Source organism: Lithobates pipiens, unplaced genomic scaffold (genome assembly GCF_037356315.1).
Source record: "Lithobates pipiens isolate NorthernLeopardFrog02 unplaced genomic scaffold, aLitPip1_a1.2 Scaffold_28, whole genome shotgun sequence".
Taxonomy (NCBI): domain Eukaryota; kingdom Metazoa; phylum Chordata; class Amphibia; order Anura; family Ranidae; genus Lithobates; species Lithobates pipiens.
In genome coordinates this window covers 225,657,546-225,679,576 of record NW_027507789.1, presented here as the reverse complement: position 1 = coordinate 225,679,576, position 22,031 = coordinate 225,657,546, and the positions used below count along the sequence as shown (strand labels likewise).

At 48.5% G+C, this 22,031-nt stretch overlaps 1 protein-coding gene across 1 annotated transcript in view; it reads right to left on the bottom strand.

Moving 5' to 3' along the window:
• Positions 1–349: 349 nt before the first annotated feature.
• The window catches only part of LOC143934817 (phosphatidylinositol 3,4,5-trisphosphate-dependent Rac exchanger 1 protein-like), a 52,659-nt gene continuing 30,977 nt past the window's right edge, over positions 350–22,031 (bottom strand). Inside the window, exons 5-8 of the mRNA XM_077458437.1 lie at positions 21,413–21,574; positions 14,115–14,248; positions 7,823–7,938; positions 350–549 (exon numbers count right to left, since the gene is read on the bottom strand). Coding sequence (XP_077314563.1) covers positions 350–549; positions 7,823–7,938; positions 14,115–14,248; positions 21,413–21,574 — 612 coding nt within the window. The remainder of the gene's footprint in view (positions 550–7,822; positions 7,939–14,114; positions 14,249–21,412; positions 21,575–22,031) is intronic.

The window sequence follows — 22,031 nt, the reverse complement described above, 5'->3', positions numbered from 1 at the left end:
GCCTCTTCCATCTCCTTCTCCATCGCGGCATTAATTATGTATCTTCCGTGATCAATATTCATCAGGAATGCGAGCCTAATGCAGCGTAATGCCGAGCCCCCGTCCCCCCCACCCCCCCCCCTTCCGCTGACAGAGCAGATTCCAAGTGGAGCATTTACTGAACCTGCAGATCTACGTACCCAGCGAGAGCAAAGACACTTCCCACCATACATCAGCATCTAGAAACTCCACCCAGGATAAAAAGGAGACCTGCAGGAAGGTGACACGTCACAAACCGCCTCCTCTTATCACTGTAGCGGGAAGGGGGGGAGGGGCTTATTGTTGGATGAAACTGCATTGTGTGCAATGGCTAGCTGCAGACAGGAGGCCACACGGGCCAAGGATTGGGGTTGCACTCACTCTCTCGCTGCTCGCGCTCCCTCAGGACGGCGTCCATCCACTTCTGCTTGTCCTCTGCGGTTTTGGCCATGCAGACGAACCATTTGTTCTTGGCGGTGTTGTGGATCTTCCAGCCGTTGGTGACGGTGTAACCGTTACTGTGATAATCGGCTGCGGGAGAGAGAAACGTCATGAAACGACATGTGCATGAGACGTCCATACACTCACAACCCCCCCCCCATACACAACAGACCCCAGCCCAGCATCCGCCATCTTACTGCAGTCTGTGTCTTTATTGGGGAGATATTCCTGCACTTCCTGTCCCAGTAACAGGGAATCGGGGGGGACAGGAAATGATGGTGAATCTCTCCAATGGAAGCAGAGTCAGGAGCAATAACCAATTTATTCTACAGAGAGGAAAGGTGAGATCCCGGCGTGAGCCTTCCCAATTATTAAAACACTGTATAGGGCGAAACCTGATGTTTTATCCATCCGACACTCACTGACACTAAATATTAACCACTTGGTTACCGGGCACTTATACCCCCTTCCTGCCCAGGCCAATTTTCAGCTCTCAGCGCTGTTACACTTTGAATGACAATTGGGAGGTCATGTAACACATCGTACCCATATGATATTTTTATCATTTTCTTCACACAAATAAAGCTTTCTTTTGGTGGTAATCACCCCTGGAGTTTTTTTATGTTTTGCTACTGTTTGCTGTTATAAAATTTTGTAAATAAGTAATTTTTTTCCTTCACTGATGAGGCTGCACTGATGAGACTGGCATTAATGAGACTGCATTGATAAAGCTGCATTAATGAGACTGCACTGATAAAGCTGCATTAATGAGACTGCACTGATAAAGCTGCATTAATGAGACTGCACTGATAAAGCTGCATTAATGAGACTGCACTGATAAAGCTGCATTAATGAGACTGCACTGATAAAGCTGCATTAATGAGACTGCACTGATAAAGCTGCATTAATGAGACTGCACTGATAAAGCTGCATTAATGAGACTGCACTGATAAAGCTGCATTAATGAGACTGCACCGATGAAGCTCCATTAATGAGACTGCACCGATGAAGCTGCATTAATGAAACTGCACCGATAAAGCTGCATTAATGAGACTGCACCGATAAAGCTGCATTAATGAGACTGCACCGATGAAGCTCCATTAATGAGATTGCACCGATAAAGCTGCATTAATGAGATTGCACCGATAAAGCTGCATTAATGAGACTGCACCGATGAAGCTCCATTAATGACACTGCACCGATGAAGCTGCATTAATGAGACTGCACCGATGAAGCTCCATTAATGAGACTGCACCGATGAAGCTCCATTAATGAGACTGCACCAATGAAGCTCCATTAATGAGACTGCACCAATGAAGCTCCATTAATGAGACTGCACAGATGAAGCTCCATTAATGAGACTGCACAGATGAAGCTCCATTAATGAGACTGCACCGATGAAGCTCCATTAATGAGACTGCACCGATGAAGCTCCATTAATGAGACTGCACCGATGAAGCTCCATTAATGAGACTGCACCGATGAAGCTCCATTAATGAGACTGCACCGATGAAGCTCCATTAATGAGACTGCACCGATGAAGCTCCACTAATGAGACTGCACCGATGAAGCTCCATTAATGAGACTGCACAATGAAGCTCCATTAATGAGACTGCACGATGAAGCTCCATTAATGAGACTGCACTGATAAAGCTCCATTAATGAGACTGCACTGATAAAGCTGCATTAATGAGACTGCACCGATGAAGCTCCATTAATGAGGAAGTAAACCCTGATGGGCTTACTTCCTCTTTCATTCCCTGCAAAGGCAAAGCTCAATGGACTACTATGCATCGCATCGCATCGCATCACATAGTAGTCCATTATGTGTCACTTACCTGACACAGGAGCCAGCGAAGTCACTGCTGTCCCCTGTAGTCGGGCGCATCCATCTTCTCGGTGGGGTCTCGCAGCTCCGCCGCTGTCATTCGGCGAAGCCGCGATGACGTCACTCCTGCGCATGCGCACGGGAGCCGACACCTGCGGCATCTTCGTCGTTGGCGATGCCGCGCTCAGTGCGCCTGCACGCCGCTGTCTACGGCGCATACGTCGTAGACAGCGGTGCCTGTCTACGGGTAAAGATCTCCTAAACCGTGTAGGTTTAGGAGATATTTCTTGGACCTACAGGTAAGCCTTAATCTAGGCTTACCTGTAGGTCAAAGTGTGTTGTAAGGGTTTACAACCACTTTAATGAGACTGCACTGATGAAGCTGCATTAATGACACTGCACTGATGAAGCTGCATTAATGAGACTGCACTAATGGGCACTGACGAGACTCAACTGATGAAGCTGCACTGATGGGTACTGAAGAGGCAACAATGATGGGCATTTTTTGCTAAACAAACCAAAAAAAAAAAGACAGATAATGTAGAAAAAAAAAATGTTTTCTTAGTTTCTGTTATAACATTTTGTAAATAAGTATTTTTTTTCCTTCACTGATGGGCACTGGTGAGGTTGCACTGATGAAGCTGCTCTAATGAAACTGCACTGATGAAGCTGCATTAATGAAACTTCACTGATGGGCACTGATGAGACTGAACTGATGAAGTTGCAATAATGAGACTGAACTGATGAAGCTGCACTTATGAGACTGCACTGATGGGCATTGATGAAGCAACACTGATGGAAACAAACAAAAAAAGACAGAAAAAGAAGATTTTGAAAAAAAAATAAAAACCACACAGTTTGTAATAAATATTTGCAAACAGGTAATTTTTCTCCTTCATTGACGTGCGCTGATGAGGCTGCCCTGAAGGGGACTTATAGGCGGCACTGTGAGGCAGCACTGATATGGGACACTGATGGGCATTGATTGGCAGCATTGGTAGGTGGAACTGGTGGGCACTGCTTAGCAGTACTGATGGCCACTGGTAGGTGGCACTGGTGGGCACTGCTTAGCAGTACTGATGGGCACTGGTAGGTGGCACTGGTGGGCACTGCTTAGCAGTACTGATGGGCACTGGTAGGTGGCACTGGTGGGCACTGCTAAGCAGTACTGATGGGCACTGGTAGGAGGCACTGCTTAGCAGTACTGATGGGCATTGGTAGGAGGCACTGCTTAGCAGTACTGATGGGCAATGGTAGGTGGCACTGCTTAGCAGTACTGGTGGGCACTGGTAGGTGGCACTGTGTGGGACCGATCTCCCTTTTACATGAGCCGGTAACCGGCTTCTGTTTACATTATGTGATCAGCTGTCATTGATCACAGAGCGTGCCACATGGGGGAGGGGGTGGCACGCACGCAGCGCGAGCTAAGGACGTCCACGTACGCCCTCCCGGCAATTTAAGCCCACGCTGTAGCCGTTTTGCCAAGACGATGGGCAGCTCTACTACCGGCAGGAATTGGGGGGGCCTCGTAGACCACTAGAAGATTGACCGCTGTTATTGATGCTAAAGGGGGCGATACACGAGATTCATAACTAAGGGGGTGCAGACCTTCGAGGGGGTCATTTCATTGGCTCACTTGTTGCCACGTTCTGTTTTATGATTGGGCCGTTCGGTTGTCGCCTCCAGTCACAGAATAGGAATCCCAGAAGAAACACAGGAAATGGGTTTTGCTGCTCACTCATACTTTATATAGAAATGGTACATCCTGTATATCAGGGGGGTCTCCAAAACGGCGGCCCGAGGGCCGGATGTGGCCCTTTGCTAGCCTTGATCCGGCCCTCGGGGCACTATTCCTCCCGCCGACACCAACAATGGGGCACTGTTTGGCGGGAAGGGGTTAAAGTGGGCAGGGGATGCTCTCGCTTCTCCTACATAAGTGGAGGAAGATGACATTAGGGGGTAAGTTGATGCGTCTGTTATCGCCGCGGAGGAAGCTGAAAGTGATTTTGCGGCGATCGTATTATGTGACATAAAGCAGATGTCTATGAAATGCACATTTATTAGCTTGGAGCGGCTCTTGCCGTGCGATTGGTGCGAGCGGGCATGGCGATATCCCAACGTCTTCATCTAATCAGAGGAAATGGTGGAGGATGCACGCCGCGCACTTCACCCAAAACACGCACAGATGGTGACAAAGCCGGCATCTCATATAATTACACGGACCGGGAGTCTCCGCTTTCACCTGTCACTGCGCGCCGCCGTGTAACGAGATAACACAAGGACACTCGCCGTATTAACAGTCGCAGCGCGGCGGCACGACGCGGCCAATTAATGATTGATTACTGGAAATTTAAAACCTGTAAAGTCAATTAGACCTCGGGAGCTCGGACCGGCACGGGAAGCGATTATAATCAGAAAAGTACTATGCTTAGCACTGTAGCAGGCTCCCCTGCTGAACTGATGGGGGCCCGGGCCCTGTACAGGATGCCCCGGGCCCCATCAGTTCTGCAGGGGGGGGGGGGGGGCGTGGGCATCAAGGGGAATCTAATTGTGGACAGGAGGGGGTGATTTGTGCAGCAATTACAGGACCCGATCCCCTGCATGGCTCTTCCTGCTGCATCTGAAAGCTCTCCTCATCTCCCTCCCACTGGCTTTCAGCTGCTGCAGGGATAGTCATATTGGGGATTGGTTCCTGTTTTGCCCCCTCTCCCTGCCACACTGATCACCCCCTCCTGTCCACTCTCCAATTCCCCCTGCTGCTTAGAGCCCCCCTGTGTACACCCCCCCCCCCCCCGCCCGTAGCACTTCCAACTTTCCCTCCTCTCACGCAGGCTTTCTGCTGCTGCAGGGGTAGCCATATAGGGGATGGGTTCCTATAATTGCCCCTCGTTACACTTATCATCCCCTCCTGTCCACTAACCAATTCACCCTGCTGCCTAGAGCCCCCTGTGTACACCCCCCGCCTCTAGCACTTCCAAATTTCTCTCCTCTCACGCTGGCTTTCTACTGCTGCAGGGGTAGCCATATAGGAGTTTGGTTTCTGTAATTGCCCCTCGTTACACTTATCATCCCCTCCCCCCAATCCCCCCAGCTACCCAGAGCCCCTGTGTACCCCCACCCCTTCACTTGCAGCTCTTCTGGCTTCCCCTCCTCTCACACCAGCTTTCAGCTGCTGCAGGGGGGCCATGTAAGGGATTGGTTCCTGTAATTGCCCCGCCATACTTGTCACCCCCTCCTGTCCACTATCCAAGTCCCCCTGCTGTTCAGAATCCCTTGTGTACCCACCCCACTTGCAGCACTTCCGACTAACCCTCCTCTCACGCCAGCTTTCTGCTGCTGCAGGGGTAGCCATATAGGGGATTGGTTCCTGTAATTGCCCCTTGTTACACTCATCATCCCCTCCTGTCCGCTATCCAATTTCCCCTGCTAGCCGGTGCCCCCTGCGTACACCCACCCCTTCACCCGCAGCTCTATCGGCTTCCCCTCCTCTCCTGGAGTGCCATATAAGGCATTGGTTCCTGTAACTGCCCCACCACACTTATCACCCCTTCCTGTCCACTATCCAATGCCCCCCTGTGTACCCCATCCGCAGTGCTTCTGGCTTCCCCTCCTCTCATGCCGGATTTCAGCTGCTGCAAAGGTAGCCATATAGGGGTATGTTTCCTGTAATTGCCCCTGGCCACATTGATCCCCTGTGGCCTGGGCCCCCTTGCGTACCGTCCACTCACATTGATGCTGGCTTCCCCTCCTCTGCTCTCAGTCCAGCTTTCAACAGCTGGCAGCGGGACCCATATAGGGGACTGGTTCCTGTAACAACCCCCCCGTCACACTGACCACCCCTCCTGTCCACTATCCAACTCTCCCTGCTACCCGAAGCCCCCTGTGTACCCACCTCTTCAACCACAGCTCTTCCGGCTTCTCCTCCTCTCCTCTCACACTGGATTTCAGCTGCTGCAGGGGGACCATAAAGGGATTGGTTCCTGTAATTGACCCCACCACACTTATCACCCCCTCCTGTCCACTATCCAATTCCCCTTGTTGCCCAGAACCCCTTGTGTACCCCCCCCCACCTGCATCATCTCTGACTTTCCCTCCTCTCACGGCAGCTTTCCGGCAGCAGGGGTAGCCATATAGGAGATTGGTTCCTGTAATTGCCCCTCCTTACACTTATCATCCCCTCCTGTCCACTATCCAATGCCCCATGTGTACCCCCCGCCCCACCCGCAGTGCTTCTAGATTCCCCTCCTCTCCTCTCATGCCGACTTTGAGCTGCTGTAGGGATAGCCATATAGGGAATTGGTTCCTGTAATTGCCCCGTCACACTGATCACCCCCTTCCTGACCACTATCCAATTCCCCCCGTGGCCTGGGCCCCCTTTTGTACCCCCCACACACATTGCTGTGGGCTGCCCCTTATCTGCTCTCACACCAGCTGTCCACTGTTGCATCGGCAGCCATATAGGGGATTGGCTCCTGTAATTGCATCCCCCCCCCCCCCCCGTCACACCGACCACCCCCTCCTGTCCACTATCCAATTTCCTCTGCTGCCCGAGGTCGCCTGTGTAACCCACCACCACCTGTAGTGCTGCTGGCTTCCCCTCCTCTCACGCCAGATTTCTGCTGCTGCAGGAGTAGCCATATAGGGGATTGGTTAATGTAATTGACCCTCATTACACTTTTCATCCCCTCCTGTCCACTATCCAATGCCCCAAGTGTACCCCCCTCACCCACCTGCAGTGCTTCTGGCTTCCCTTCCTCTCCTCTCATGCCGACTTTCAGCTGCTGCAGGGATAGCCATATAGGGAATTGGTTCCTGTAATTTCCCCCTGTCACACTGATCACCCCCTCCTGTCCACTATCCAATTCCCCCTGCTGCCCGAGGCCCCCTGTTTACCCCCACCCACAGCGCTGCCAGGCTTTCCCTCCTCTACTCACACGCCAGATTTCAGCTGCTGAAGGGAGAGCCTTATAGGGGTATGGTTCCTGTAATTGCCCCCCGCCACACTGATTACTCCCTCCTCTCCACTATCCAATTTCCCCGTGGCCTGGGCCCCCTTGTGTACCCCCCACTCACATTGCTGTGGGCTTCCCCTGCTCTGCTCTCACGCCAGCTGTCAACTGCTGCAGGGGCAGCCATATAGGGGATTGCCCCCCCCCCTCGTCACACTGACAACCCCTCCTGTCCACTATCCAATTTCCCCTGCTGCCCGAGGCCCCCTGTGTAACCCACCACCACCTGTAGCGCTGCCGGCTTCCCCTCCTCTCCTCTCACGCCAGGGATTTTAGCTGCTCACGGGGGAGCCAAATAGGGGATTGGTTCCTGCAATTGCCCCCCCCCCCCCCCAGCACACTTATCACCTCCTCCTGTCCACCATCAAATCCCCCCCCCCCCACCCCACCTGCACCGCTGCTGGCTTCTCCTCTTCTACTCTCATGCCAGCTTTCAGCTGCTGTGGGGGAGCCACAGGAGGGACCAGTTCCAGTATTCGCCCCCCACCACCTAAAAAAAAAAAACAAATATAAGAAGTGTACTTACCTGTACCATCCTCCACATTCTCCACCTCCATCACTTCCGTATTGATCCTCCCGCGGAATATATACAACGTGCCGTTAATGGATTTGGTCCTTTTTGTTGACTTTTTCCCCGCGACCCTAAAGGGGGAAATCAGGAGAGGTCAGGCAACCAACCAATAAAACACCTTGTCTTCAACACCGCAATGTACCGTTCCTTTAAGGGGTCTGCGCAGGGCAACCTACAGGCACCCCCTGCATGGAATATGGCGCCCCCTGCATGGAATATGGCACCCCCTGCATGGAATATGGCACCCCCTGCATGGAATATGGCACCCCCTGCATGGAATATGGCACCCCCTGCATGGAATATGGCACCCCCTGCATGGAATATGGCACCCCCTGCATGGAATATGGAACCCCCTGCATGGAATATGGAACCCCCTGCATGGAATATGGCACCCCCTGCATGGAATATGGCACCCCCTGCATGGAATTTGGCACCCCCTGCATGGAATTTGGCGCCCCCTGCATGGAATATGGCGCCCCCTGCATGGAATATGGAACCCCCTGCATGGAATATGGCACCCCCTGCATGGAATTTGGCGCCCCCTGCATGGAATATGGCGCCCCCTGCATGGAATATGGCGCCCCCTGCATGGAATATGGCACCCCCTGCATGGAATATGGCACCCCCTGCATGGAATATGGAACCCCCTGCATGGAATATGGAACCCCCTGCATGGAATATGGAACCCCCTGCATGGAATATGGCACCCCCTGCATGGAATATGGCGCCCCCTGCATGGAATATGGCGCCCCCTGCATGGAATATGGCGCCCCCTGCATGGAATATGGCGCCCCCTGCATGGAATATGGCGCCCCCTGCATGGAATATGGCACCCCCTGCATGGAATATGGCACCCCCTGCATGGAATATGGCACCCCCTGCATGGAATATGGCACCCCCTGCATGGAATATGGCACCCCCTGCATGGAATATGGCACCCCCTGCATGGAATATGGCACCCCCTGCATGGAATATGGCACCCCCTGCATGGAATATGGCACCCCCTGCATGGAATATGGCACCCCCTACATGGAATATGGAACCCCCTGCATGTCTGTAGGTCTTACACGGGATGTGTGATGTCTAGAAGGATGCAACGTTCCCTAAAAAAAACCCTGGACTGAGCATAAGATCATAGCATTTTCCCTCCCCCGGTGTCATGTGACTCGTTAGTGTTACAAGGTCTCAGGTGTGAATGGAGAGCAGGTGTGTTAAATTTGGTGTTATCGCTCTCACTCTCTCATACTGGTCACTGGAAGTACAACATGGCACCTCATGGCAAAGAACTCTCTGAGGATCTGAAGATAAGAATTGTTGCTCTACATAAAGATGGTCTAGGCCAGAGATGGAGAACCTTGGCACCCCAGATGTTTTGGAACTACATTTCCCATGATGCTCCACTACACTGCAGAGTGCATGAGCATCATGGGAAATGTAGTTCCAAAACATCTGGGGTGCCAAGGTTCTCCATCTCTGGCCTAGGCTATAAGAAGATTGCCAAGACCCTGAAACTGATCTGCAGCACGGTGGCCAAGACCATACAGCGGTATAACAGGACAGGTTCCCCTCAGAACAGGCCTCGCCATGGTCCACCAAAGAGGTTGAGGTCACGTGATCAGCATCATATCCAGAGGTTGTCTTTGGGAAATAGACATATGAGTGCTGCCAGCATTGCTGCAGAGGTTGTAGGGGTGGGGCCCTTTTACACCAATGATGGGGCACTATTCCTCCCACTGACACCAATGATGGGGCACTATTCCTCCCACTGACACCAATGATGGGGCACTATTCCTCCCACTGACACCAATGATGGGGCACTATTCCTCCCACTGACACCAATGATGGGGCACTATTCCTCCCACTAATACCAATGATGGGGCACTATTCCTCCCACTGACACCAATGATGGGGCACTATTCCTCCCACTGACACCAATGATGGGGCACTATTCCTCCCACTGATACCAATGATGGGGCACTATTCCTCCCACTGACACCAATGATGGGGCACTATTCCTCCCACTGACACCAATGATGGGGCACTATTCCTCCCACTGACACCAATGATGGGGCACTATTCCTCCCACTGATACCAATGATGGGGCACTATTCCTTCCACTGACACCAATGATGGGGCACTATTCCTTCCACTGATACCAATGATGGGGCACTATTCCTCTCACTGACACCAATGATGGGGCACTATTCCTTCCACTGACACCAATGATGGGGCACTATTCCTCCCACTGATACCAATGATGGGGCACTATTTCCCCCACTGATACCAATGATGGGGCACTATTCCCCCCACTGATACCAATGATGGGGCACTATTCCCCCCACTGACACCAATGATGGGGCACTATTCCCCCCACTGATACCAATGATGGGGCACTATTCCCCCCACTGACACCAATGATGGGGCACTATTCCCCCCACTGATACCAATGATGGGGCACTATTCCCCCCACTGACACCAATGATGGGGCACTATTCCTCCCACTGACACCAATGATGGGACACTATTCCCCCCACTGACACCAATGATGGGGCACTATTCCCCCCACTGACACCAATGATGGGGCACTATTCCTCTCACTGACACCAATGATGGGGCACTATTCCTTCCACTGATACCAATGATGGGGCACTATTCCCCCCACTGACACCAATGATGGGGCACTATTCCTCCCACTGATACCAATGATGGGGCACTATTCCTTCCACTGACACCAATGATGGGGCACTATTCCTTCCACTGATACCAATGATGGGGCACTATTCCTCTCACTGACACCAATGATGGGGCACTATTCCTTCCACTGATACCAATGATGGGGCACTATTCCTTCCACTGATACCAATGATGGGGCACTATTCCTTCCACTGATACCAATGATGGGGCACTATTCCTCCCACTGATACCAATGATGGGGCACTATTCCTCCCACTGATACCAATGATGGGGCACTATTCCTTCCACTGACACCAATGATGGGGCACTATTCCTTCCACTGACACCAATGATGGGGCACTATTCCTCCCACTGATACCAATGATGGGGCACTATTCCCCCCACTGACACCAATGATGGGGCACTATTCCTCCCACTGACACCAATGATGGGGCACTATTCCTCCCACTGACACCAATGATGGGGCACTATTCCCCCCACTGACACCAATGATGGGGCACTATTCCTCCCACTGACACCAATGATGGGGCACTATTCCTCCCACTGATACCAATGATGGGGCACTATTCCTCCCACTGATACCAATGATGGGGCACTATTCCTCTCACTGACACCAACGATGGGACACTATTCCTTCCACTGATACCAATGATGGGGCACTATTCCTTCCACTGACACCAATGATGGGGCACTATTCCTTCCACTGATACCAATGATGGGGCACTATTCCTCCCACTGACACCAATGATGGGGCACTATTCCTCTCACTGACACCAACGATGGGACACTATTCCCCCCACTGACACCAATGAACGGGCACTATTCCTCCCACTGATACCAATGATGGGGCACTATTCCTTCCACTGATACCAATGATGGGGCACTATTCCTTCCACTGACACCAATGATGGGGCACTATTCCTTCCACTGATACCAATGATGGGGCACTATTCCCCCCACTGACACCAATGATGGGGCACTATTCCCCCCACTGACACCAATGATGGGGCACTATTCCCCCCACTGACACCAATGATGGGGCACTATTCCCCCCACTGACACCAATGATGGGGCACTATTCCCCCCACTGACACCAATGATGGGGCACTATTCCCCCCACTGACACCAATGATGGGGCACTATTCCCCCCACTGACACCAATGATGGGGCACTATTCCCCCCACTGACACCAATGATGGGGCACTATTCCCCCCACTGATACCAATGATGGGGCACTATTCCTTCCACTGATACCAATGATGGGGCACTATTCCTTCCACTGATACCAATGATGGGGCACTATTCCTCCCACTAATACCAATGATGGGGCACTATTCCTCCCACTGATACCAATGATGGGGCACCATTCCTCCCACTGATACCAATGATGGGGCACTATTCCCCCCACTGATACCAATGATGGGGCACTATTCCTCCCACTGATATCAATGATGGAGCACTATCCCCCTCACTGACACCAATGATGGGGCACTATTCCCCCCACTGATACCAATGATGGGGCACTATTCCTTCCACTGACACCAATGATGGGGCACTATTCCTTCCACTGATACCAATGATGGGGCACTATTTCCCCCACTGATACCAATGATGGGGCACTATTCCTCCCACTGACACCAACGATGGGGCACTATTGCCCCCACTGACACCAATGATGGGGCACTATTCCTTCCACTGATACCAATGATGGGGCACTATTCCTTCCACTGATACCAATGATGGGGCACTATTTCCCCCACTGATACCAATGATGGGGCACTATTCCCCCCACTGACACCAATGATGGGGCACTATTCCCCCCACTGATACCAATGATGGGGCACTATTCCTTCCACTGATACCAATGATGGGGCACTATTCCTTCCACTGACACCAATGATGGGGCACTATTCCTTCCACTGATACCAATGATGGGGCACTATTCCCCCCACTGACACCAATGATGGGGCACTATTCCCCCCACTGACACCAATGATGGGGCACTATTCCCCCCACTGACACCAATGATGGGGCACTATTCCCCCCACTGACACCAATGATGGGGCACTATTCCCCCCACTGACACCAATGATGGGGCACTATTCCCCCCACTGACACCAATGATGGGGCACTATTCCCCCCACTGACACCAATGATGGGGCACTATTCCCCCCACTGATACCAATGATGGGGCACTATTCCTTCCACTGATACCAATGATGGGGCACTATTCCTTCCACTGATACCAATGATGGGGCACTATTCCTCCCACTAATACCAATGATGGGGCACTATTCCTCCCACTGATACCAATGATGGGGCACCATTCCTCCCACTGATACCAATGATGGGGCACTATTCCCCCCACTGATACCAATGATGGGGCACTATTCCCCCCACTGATATCAATGATGGAGCACTATTCCCCCCACTGACACCAATGATGGGGCACTATTCCCCCCACTGATACCAATGATGGGGCACTATTCCTTCCACTGACACCAATGATGGGGCACTATTCCTTCCACTGATACCAATGATGGGGCACTATTTCCCCCACTGATACCAATGATGGGGCACTATTCCTCCCACTGACACCAACGATGGGGCACTATTGCCCCCCCCACTGATACCAATGATGGGGCACTATTCCTCCCATTGACACCAATGATGGGGCACTATTCCCCCCACTGACACCAATGATGGGGCACTATTCCTCCCACTGACACCAACGATGGGGCACTATTGCCCCCCCCACTGATACCAATGATGGGGCACTATTCCTCCCACTGACACCAATGATGGGGCACTATTCCCCCCACTGACACCTATGATGGGGCACTATTCCCCCCACTGATACCAATGATGGGGCACTATTCCCCCCACTGATACCAATGATGGGGCACTATTCCCCCCACTGACACCAATGATGGGGCACTATTCCCCCCACTGATACCAATGACGGGGCACTATTCCCCCCACTGACACCAATGACGGGGCACTATTCCCCCCACTGATACCAATGATGGGGCACTATTCCCCCCACTGACACCAATGATGGGGCACTATTCCTCCCACTGACACCAATGATGGGGCACTATTCCCCCCACTGACACCAATGATGGGGCACTATTCCCCCCACTGATACCAATGACGGGGCACTATTCCTCCCACTGACACCAATGATGGGGCACTATTCCCCCCCACTGATACCAATGATGGGGCACTATTCCTCCCACTGATACCAATGATGGGGCACTATTCCTCCCACTGATACCAATGATGGGGCACTATTCCTCCCACTGATACCAATGATGGGGCACTATTCCTCACACTGATACCAACAATGGAGCATTGTTTTTTTTCTCCCACTAACGTACAGCAACTTTTCTACTCTACCCCTGGTTTATAGAGTTTGGAGCCCCCAGTCGTAGAGGGGAAGGTGGGGGGTTATAGAGTTTGGAGCCCCCTGTCGTAGTGGGTAAGTTGGGGATAAGTTGGGGGTAAGTTGGGGGTAAGTTGGGGGTAAGTTGGGGTCACACTCGGACTGTACCTGGATTTCCGCTTGCAGTAGACCAGGAGATTGTCGAAGAGGAAGAACATGCGCTCCTGGATGTTCCCCGCCGAGATCTTCAGCAGCGTCCCCTGCAGGAGGAGCTGGGTACAGATGTCTGTAAGGTTGGAGCCCTGGGGGGTGATAAGATCAGATTGGTCATTCTCTGAGCGCTCCGCCCCCTCACTATCTCCCTTCTCATTGGACGAGACATTCAATAATGCAGAAATCCCCCCCGAGTGTAAACCATACTTTGCATTGGCTTTCTACATGAAGATCGGATCCCACACATCTTCATTTATATCAATAAATTCAACTTTAATTCAACTGAAGCCAATAAAGGTGATGACTTAAACCTTGTGCAGAGTCCAGAGAGGAGGAAACCAAATACACTAGATTACCAAAAGTATTGGGACACCTGCTTTTACACACACATGAAATTTAATGTCCTCCCAGTCTTAGTCTGGAGGGTTCAGTATTGGGTTGGCTCCGCTCTTTGCAGCTATAACAGCTTCCCCTTATCTGGGAAGGCCGTCCACAAGGTTTAGGAGGGTCTATGGGAAGGTTTGACCATTCTTACAGAGGTATTTGTGAGGTCAGGCACTGATGTTGGATGAGAAGGCCTGACTCGCAGTCTCCTCTCTAATTCATCCAAAAGGTGTTCTATCAGGTTGAGTTCAGGACTCTGTGCAGGCCAGTCAAGTTCCTCCACCCCAAACTCGCTCATCCATGTCTTTATGGACCTTGCTTTGTACACTGGTGTGCAGTCATGTTGGAACAGGAAGAGGCCGTCCCCAAACTGTTCCCACAAAGATGGGAGCATGAAATTGTCCAAAATGTCTTGGTATGCTGACGCCTTAAGAGTTCCCTTCACTGGAACTAAGGGGCCAAACCCAACCCCTGAAAAACAACCCCCCCCACACCATAATCCTTGCTTTGTGCATTGGTCCAAATCATTTGGTGGAGGGGGGGGGGGGGATTATGGTGTGGGGGGGGGGGGGTTGTTTTTCAGGGGTTGGGCTTGGCCCCTTAGTTCCAGTGAAGGGAACTCTTAAGGCGTCAGCATGCCAAGAAATTTTGGACAATTTCATGCTCCCAACTTTGTGGGAAGAGTTTGGGGACGGCCCCTTCCTGTTCCAACATGACTGCACACCAGTGCACAATGCAAGGTCCATAAAGACATGGATGAGCGAGTTTGGGGTGGAGGAACTTGACTGGCCTGCACAGAGTCCTGACTTCAACCTGATAGAACACCTTTGGGATGAATTAGAGCAGAGTCAGACCTTCTCATCCTACATCAGTGCCTGACCTCACAAATGCGCTTCTGGAAGAATGGTCAAACATTCCCATAGACACATCTCCTAAACCTTGTGGACGGCCTTCCCAGAAGAGGTGGAGCTGTTATACCTGCAAAGGGGCGGAGCCAACTCAATATTGAGCCCATTACTAACTAAACGATGCAGATTATTTTCGATCAATAATCTGAACTCTTCCAGCCTGAGCTCTTCCCATATACTGGAGGAGTTCTGGAATATTCCTGAGATCACGTCCATGACGGTTCCTCCCCTCCCCCCCTTTTACTTTTCCACATCTCAGAACTGGCAGCAAGAACTTTCCAGGATTTGCAGCAATAAAAAAAATCCCAGCGATCGACCTCATAAGTAGAACGATATTTGTGGTATCCAATACCCGGCACCAGTCTTATTATTATTATACTGGATCTCTATGGAGCCAGCATGTGCTTTATAAGGGGGGAGGGGGGGCACTCCGCTCTCCATACAATTCAATATGGGGGTGTAGGAGGGTCACACCCATAATAGTCAATGGAATACAAATGTCCCTTCAGCCAACCCGAAAACACCATTTTATACTTCAGCAGAACATAATAAATAATATTCTGTATATACAGCCCAACACTCGAAATATAAACCAATATAAAAGTGCGCTAAAGTGACGTGAATACATTTCATAGAATTCACTTCACATCAGATTTGCTTTTTATAGAAAATTTATACGACAATTTTTCCCCCAATTGAACATTTATTAGGCTGATATACTTGTATTTTATTATTTTGCATTTTAGTATTTTGTAATTTTATTATTTTGTATTTTAGTATTTTATTATTTTGCATTTTAGTATTTTATTATTTTGTATTTTGCATTTTGTATTTTGTATTTTGTATTTTAGTATTTTATTATTTTCTATTTTAGTATTTTGTATTTAGAATTTTGTATTTTAGTATTTTATTATTTTGTATTTTCTATTTTATTATTTTATTATTTTCTATTTTATTATTTTCTATTTTATTATTTTCTATTTTATTATTTTCTATTTTATTATTTTCTATTTTATTATTTTCTATTTTATTATGTTGCATTTTATTATGTTGCATTTTATTATGTTGCATTTTATTATGTTGCATTTTATTATGTTGCATTTTACTATGTTGCATTTTACTATGTTGCATTTTACTATGTTGCATTTTACTATGTTGCATTTTAGTATGTTGCATTTTAGTATGTTGCATTTTAGTATGTTGCATTTTACTATGTTGCATTTTACTATGTTGCATTTTACTATGTTGCATTTTACTATGTTGCATTTTACTATGTTGCATTTTACTATGTTGCATTTTACTATGTTGCATTTTACTATGTTGCATTTTACTATGTTGCATTTTACTATGTTGCATTTTACTATGTTGCATTTTACTATGTTGCATTTTACTATGTTGCATTTTAGTATGTTGCATTTTAGTATGTTGCATTTTAGTATGTTGCATTTTAGTATGTTGCATTTTAGTATGTTGCATTTTAGTATGTTGCATTTTAGTATGTTGCATTTTAGTATGTTGCATTTTATTATGTTGCATTTTATTATGTTATATTTTAGTATTTTGTATTTTAGTTATACTGGTGACTCGTTGGGGCCGAGCTGCGTGGGACAATTGATTTTCTTTCTTATTTCTTATTTTTTTATTTTATTTAATCAACATTGACTTGTTATTATTCTGTATCAGACGGCTTTGTGGCTGGATTCACTAAAATTCTATATTTATAAAAAGAAAAAAAAAAAAAAGTACGGTATAACAAGCGCCAAGAACAGAACCAGCAACCAAAATAGACCCGTCACTTCCGACACCTCCACCAGTCGTATCGCCGGTCACATTGTGTAGACGTGTTTACTGCTAAATCGCACCGCCGGTCATGTGCTGCAAACATCACCTGCTACATCCGCGCAATCCATCAGCTTCACACGTGTTTAACACATGCCGCCGCCGCCGAGACCCTGTAATACTAGAAGACCCCACACAGCACTGCCCGGAGGTATGTGACCACCCTGACCCCCCATTATATAACAGCAGGAAACAGTCACACAGAACAACAAAAATCATTTACTGGAACAGCCTTCAATTATTTCTTTTAATAATAATAATAAAAAAATATATATATTATATATATATACACAAAATATATATATATATATATATATATATATATATATATATATACACACAAAATATATATATATATATATATATATATATATATATATATACATATACACACACACACACTAAACATGTGCAATCTATTTCATTCCGAATTCGTTTTTTAACAAATTTTAACAAATTAGTCGATTCAGAAACAGTTTGAATATTCGAAAATTCGTAAATTCAAAAACTCGAAAATCCAAATGCTGAAAAATCCAAAAGATACGAAAACTGAAAAATCCAAAAACTGAAAAATCCAAAGGCTGAAAAATCCAAAAACTGAAAAATCCAAAAAAAATGAAAAATCCCAAAAAAAATGAAAAATCAAAAAAAAATGAAAACTCCAAAAAAAATGAAAAATCCAAAAAAAAATGAAAAATCCAAAAAAAAATGAAAAATCCAAAGGCTGAAAAATCCAAAAACTGAAAAATCCAAAAAAAATGAAAAATCCCAAAAAAATGAAAAATCCCAAAAAAATGAAAAATCCAAAAAAAAATGAAAAAGCCAAAGGCTGAAAAATCCAAAAACTGAAAAATCCAAAAACTGAAAAATCCCCCCAAAAAACTGAAAAAATCACAAAAAAACGAAAAACCCGAAAACTCAAAAACCCGAAAACTCGAAAACCCAAAAACTCGAAAACCCAAAAACTCGAAAACCCAAAAACTCGAAAACCCAAAAACTCGAAAACCCAAAAACTCGAAAACCCAAAAACTCGAAAACCCAAAAACTCGAAAACCCAAAAACTCGAAAACCCAAAAACTCGAAAATGTATAATAAATAACAATAAAAAGGTTTTTATTATTAATTCATTCCATTTGTTTAGATGCGGCATTCAGTATTTTGGATAATTCGCAACTTTGGAATAAATACGTATTCGTTACGTTCTCCAACAGACAAATTTTAAAGGTCCAACTCCTATAATTGAATAGTTCGTTATTATTAGTTTGTTATTCCTTCAAATTTTTTGATTTTCTTTCTCATTTTCCGATTCTCGAATTTACGAATTGCGATCATAATGAACGACCCGAAAAACGAGAAAAAAAAAACAAATGAATAAAACAAAAAAAACGAACAAATTTTTCGGCAGTGCGCATTTCTAGTATACACGGTCAGGGAAAAAAGCATTTGATTGGCTGCCGATTTTGTACGTTCGCCCCACTGACAAAGAAACGATCGGTCTATAATTTTATTGGTCTGTTTATTATAACAGCGAGAGACGGAACAACAACAAAAATATCCAGAAAACGCATTTGAAAAAAAGTTAGAAATTGATTTGCATTTTAACGAGTGAAATAAGTATTTTATTCTCCTATCAATCAGAAAGATTTCTTTCTCCCAGGTGTCTTCTATACAGGTAACGAGCTGAGATTAGGAGTATTCTCTTAAAGGGGAGTGCTCCTAATCTCAGCTTGTTACCCGTATAAAAGACACCTCTCCACAGAAACAATCAATCAGATTCCAATCTCTCCACCACGGCCAAGACCAAAGATCTGTCCAAGGATGTCGGGGAGAAGATTGGAGACCTACACAAGGCTGGAATGGGCTACAAGACCATCGCCAAGCAGCTTGGTGAGAGGTGACAACAGTTGGTGGGATTATTATTCACAAATGGAAGAGACACAAAATAACGATGGATCTCCTCGGTCTGGGGCTCCATGGAAGATCTCACCTCGTGGAGGTTCAATGATCAGGAGAACGGCGAGGAATCCGCCCAGAACTACACGGGAGAATCTTCTCCATGATCTCAGCTGGGACCATAGTCACCAAGAGAACAATCGGTAACACACTACACCGTGAGGGACTGAAATCCTGCAGCCCCCGCAAGGTCCCCCCGCTCAGGAAATCACATGTACAGGTCCCCCCCGCTCAGGAAATCACATGTACAGGTCCCCCCCGCTCAGGAAATCACATGTACAGGTCCCCCCGCTCAGGAAATCACATGTACAGGTCCCCCCGCTCAGGAAATCACATGTACAGGTCCCCCCGCTCAGGAAATCACATGTACAGATCCCCCCGCTCAGGAAATCACATGTACAGGTCCCCCCGCTCAGGAAATCACATGTACAGGTCCCCCCCGCTCAGGAAATCACATGTACAGGTCCCCCCGCTCAGGAAATCACATGTACAGGTCCGTCTGAAGATCACTAATGAACAACGAATGATTCCGAGGAGAACCGGGGAAAGTGTTGTGGTCGGAGGAGACCGAAATCAAGTTATTTGGCATCAAGTCAACTTTCTGTTTTACAGAGGAAGAGGAATGCTGCCTATGACCCCAAGAACACCATCCCCCGCCGTCATACATGGAGGACCTATGACCCCAAGAACACCATCCCCCACCGTCATACATGGAGGACCTATGACCCCAAGAACACCATCCCCCACCGTCATACATGGAGGACCTATGACCCCAAGAACACCATCCCCCGCCGTCATACATGGAGGACCTATGACCCCAAGAACACCATCCCCCGCCGTCATACATGGAGGACCTATGACCCCAAGAACACCATCCCCCACCGTCATACATGGAGGACCTATGACCCCAAGAACACCATCCCCCACCGTCATACATGGAGGACCTATGACCCCAAGAACACCATCCCCCACCGTCATACATGGAGGACCTATGACCCCAAGAACACCATCCCCCACCGTCATACATGGAGGACCTATGACCCCAAGAACACCATCCCCCGCCGTCATACATGGAGGACCTATGACCCCAAGAACTCCATCCCCCACCGTCATACATGGAGGACCTATGACCCCAAGAACACCATCCCCCACCGTCACACATGGAGGACCTATGACCCCAAGAACACCATCCCCCACCGTCATACATGGAGGACCTATGACCCCAAGAACACCATCCCCCGCCGTCATACATGGAGGACCTATGACCCCAAGAACTCCATCCCCCACCGTCATACATGGAGGACATATGACCCCAAGAACACCATCCCCCGCCGTCATACATGGAGGACCTATGACCCCAAGAACACCACCCCCCACCGTCATACATGGAGGACCTATGACCCCAAGAACACCATCCCCCACCATCATACATGGAGGTGGAAACATTAGGCTTTGGGGGTGTTTTTCTGCTAAGGGGGACAGGACAACTTCACCGCATCAAAGGAACGATGGACGGGGCCATGTACCATCAAATCTTGGGTGAGAACCTCCTTCCCTCAGCCAGGGCATTAGAAATGGGTCATGGATGGGTCTTCCAGCATGACAACGACCCACAACACATGACCAAGGCAACAAAGGGGTGGCCCAAGAAGAAGCACATTAAGGTCCTGGAGTGGCCTGACCTTAATCCCATAGAAAATATGTGGCGGGAGCTGAAGGTTGGAGTCACCAAACATCAGCCTGGAAACCTTCATGACTTGGAGAGGATCTGCAAAGAGGACAAAATCCCTCCTGAGATGTGTGCGAACCTGGAGGCCAACTCCAAGAAACCTCTGACCTCTGTGATCGCCAACGAGTCAGGTTCTGTGAAGGGTTCACATACTTATTTCACTCATGAAAATGCAAATCAATTTGTAACGTTTTTGAAATGCGTTTTTTTTGGATATTTTTGTTGTTATTCCGTCTCTCACTGGTATAATAAACCGACCAATAAAACTATAGACGATCGTTTCTGTGTCAGTGGGGCAAACGCACAAAAACAGCAGGAGGTGAAATATTACCAATGCGTGCAATGAAGGACATCACTACTCTGCATACATATATTGGAGAAGGTTGTTTTCTATAGGGGGTGATCAGGATGGGGGGGGGGGAATTGGGGCTCGCACCCACCTCCCAGCCCTCGATGTGGGACTGTAGTTGCTCCAGGGCCTCCAGCTTCTCCATCTGTCTTTTGGTTTCATTGATGTTGGTACAGACGGTCTTCATGGCCTGCAGGGCGCTCTGCACAGCTTGGTGGTCCGGGTGTTTGGTGGATGTCCTCTTTGCCAGCTCCTATGGGGAAGAAACAAGCCACGTGATTAGGAGATGCTTCCTCGAAGATCCTCTATATTGGATGAGGTGGATCGGGGGTGGGGGGGGGGGGTGGGGGTGACCAGGCCAAACCCAGATGCCACCTACATTGATCTACAGCGTTGCGCCTCCACCATCATCCTCATACTACAACCACATCTGTCCAACTTATGTCACCCAACACTGCCACGAAGAGAAAGGTCAGGAGGGGCTTGGCACCACCCCAGTAGGGGGCTCCACCAGGGTCAGGCCATCCAAATCTGAGATTCCTGAAGATAAGTGGGGTGAAGAACTGTATAGGATTTTATTAGGATTGATGTCTGGATCTATGGAGGTTTTAGTATTATTTAGTCTGAATGGTAAATTTATGTGACGGGTTCACTGTAAATGGAAATCTGCTTATACAATGTATCTACAACCACGGGAACTACAACCACGG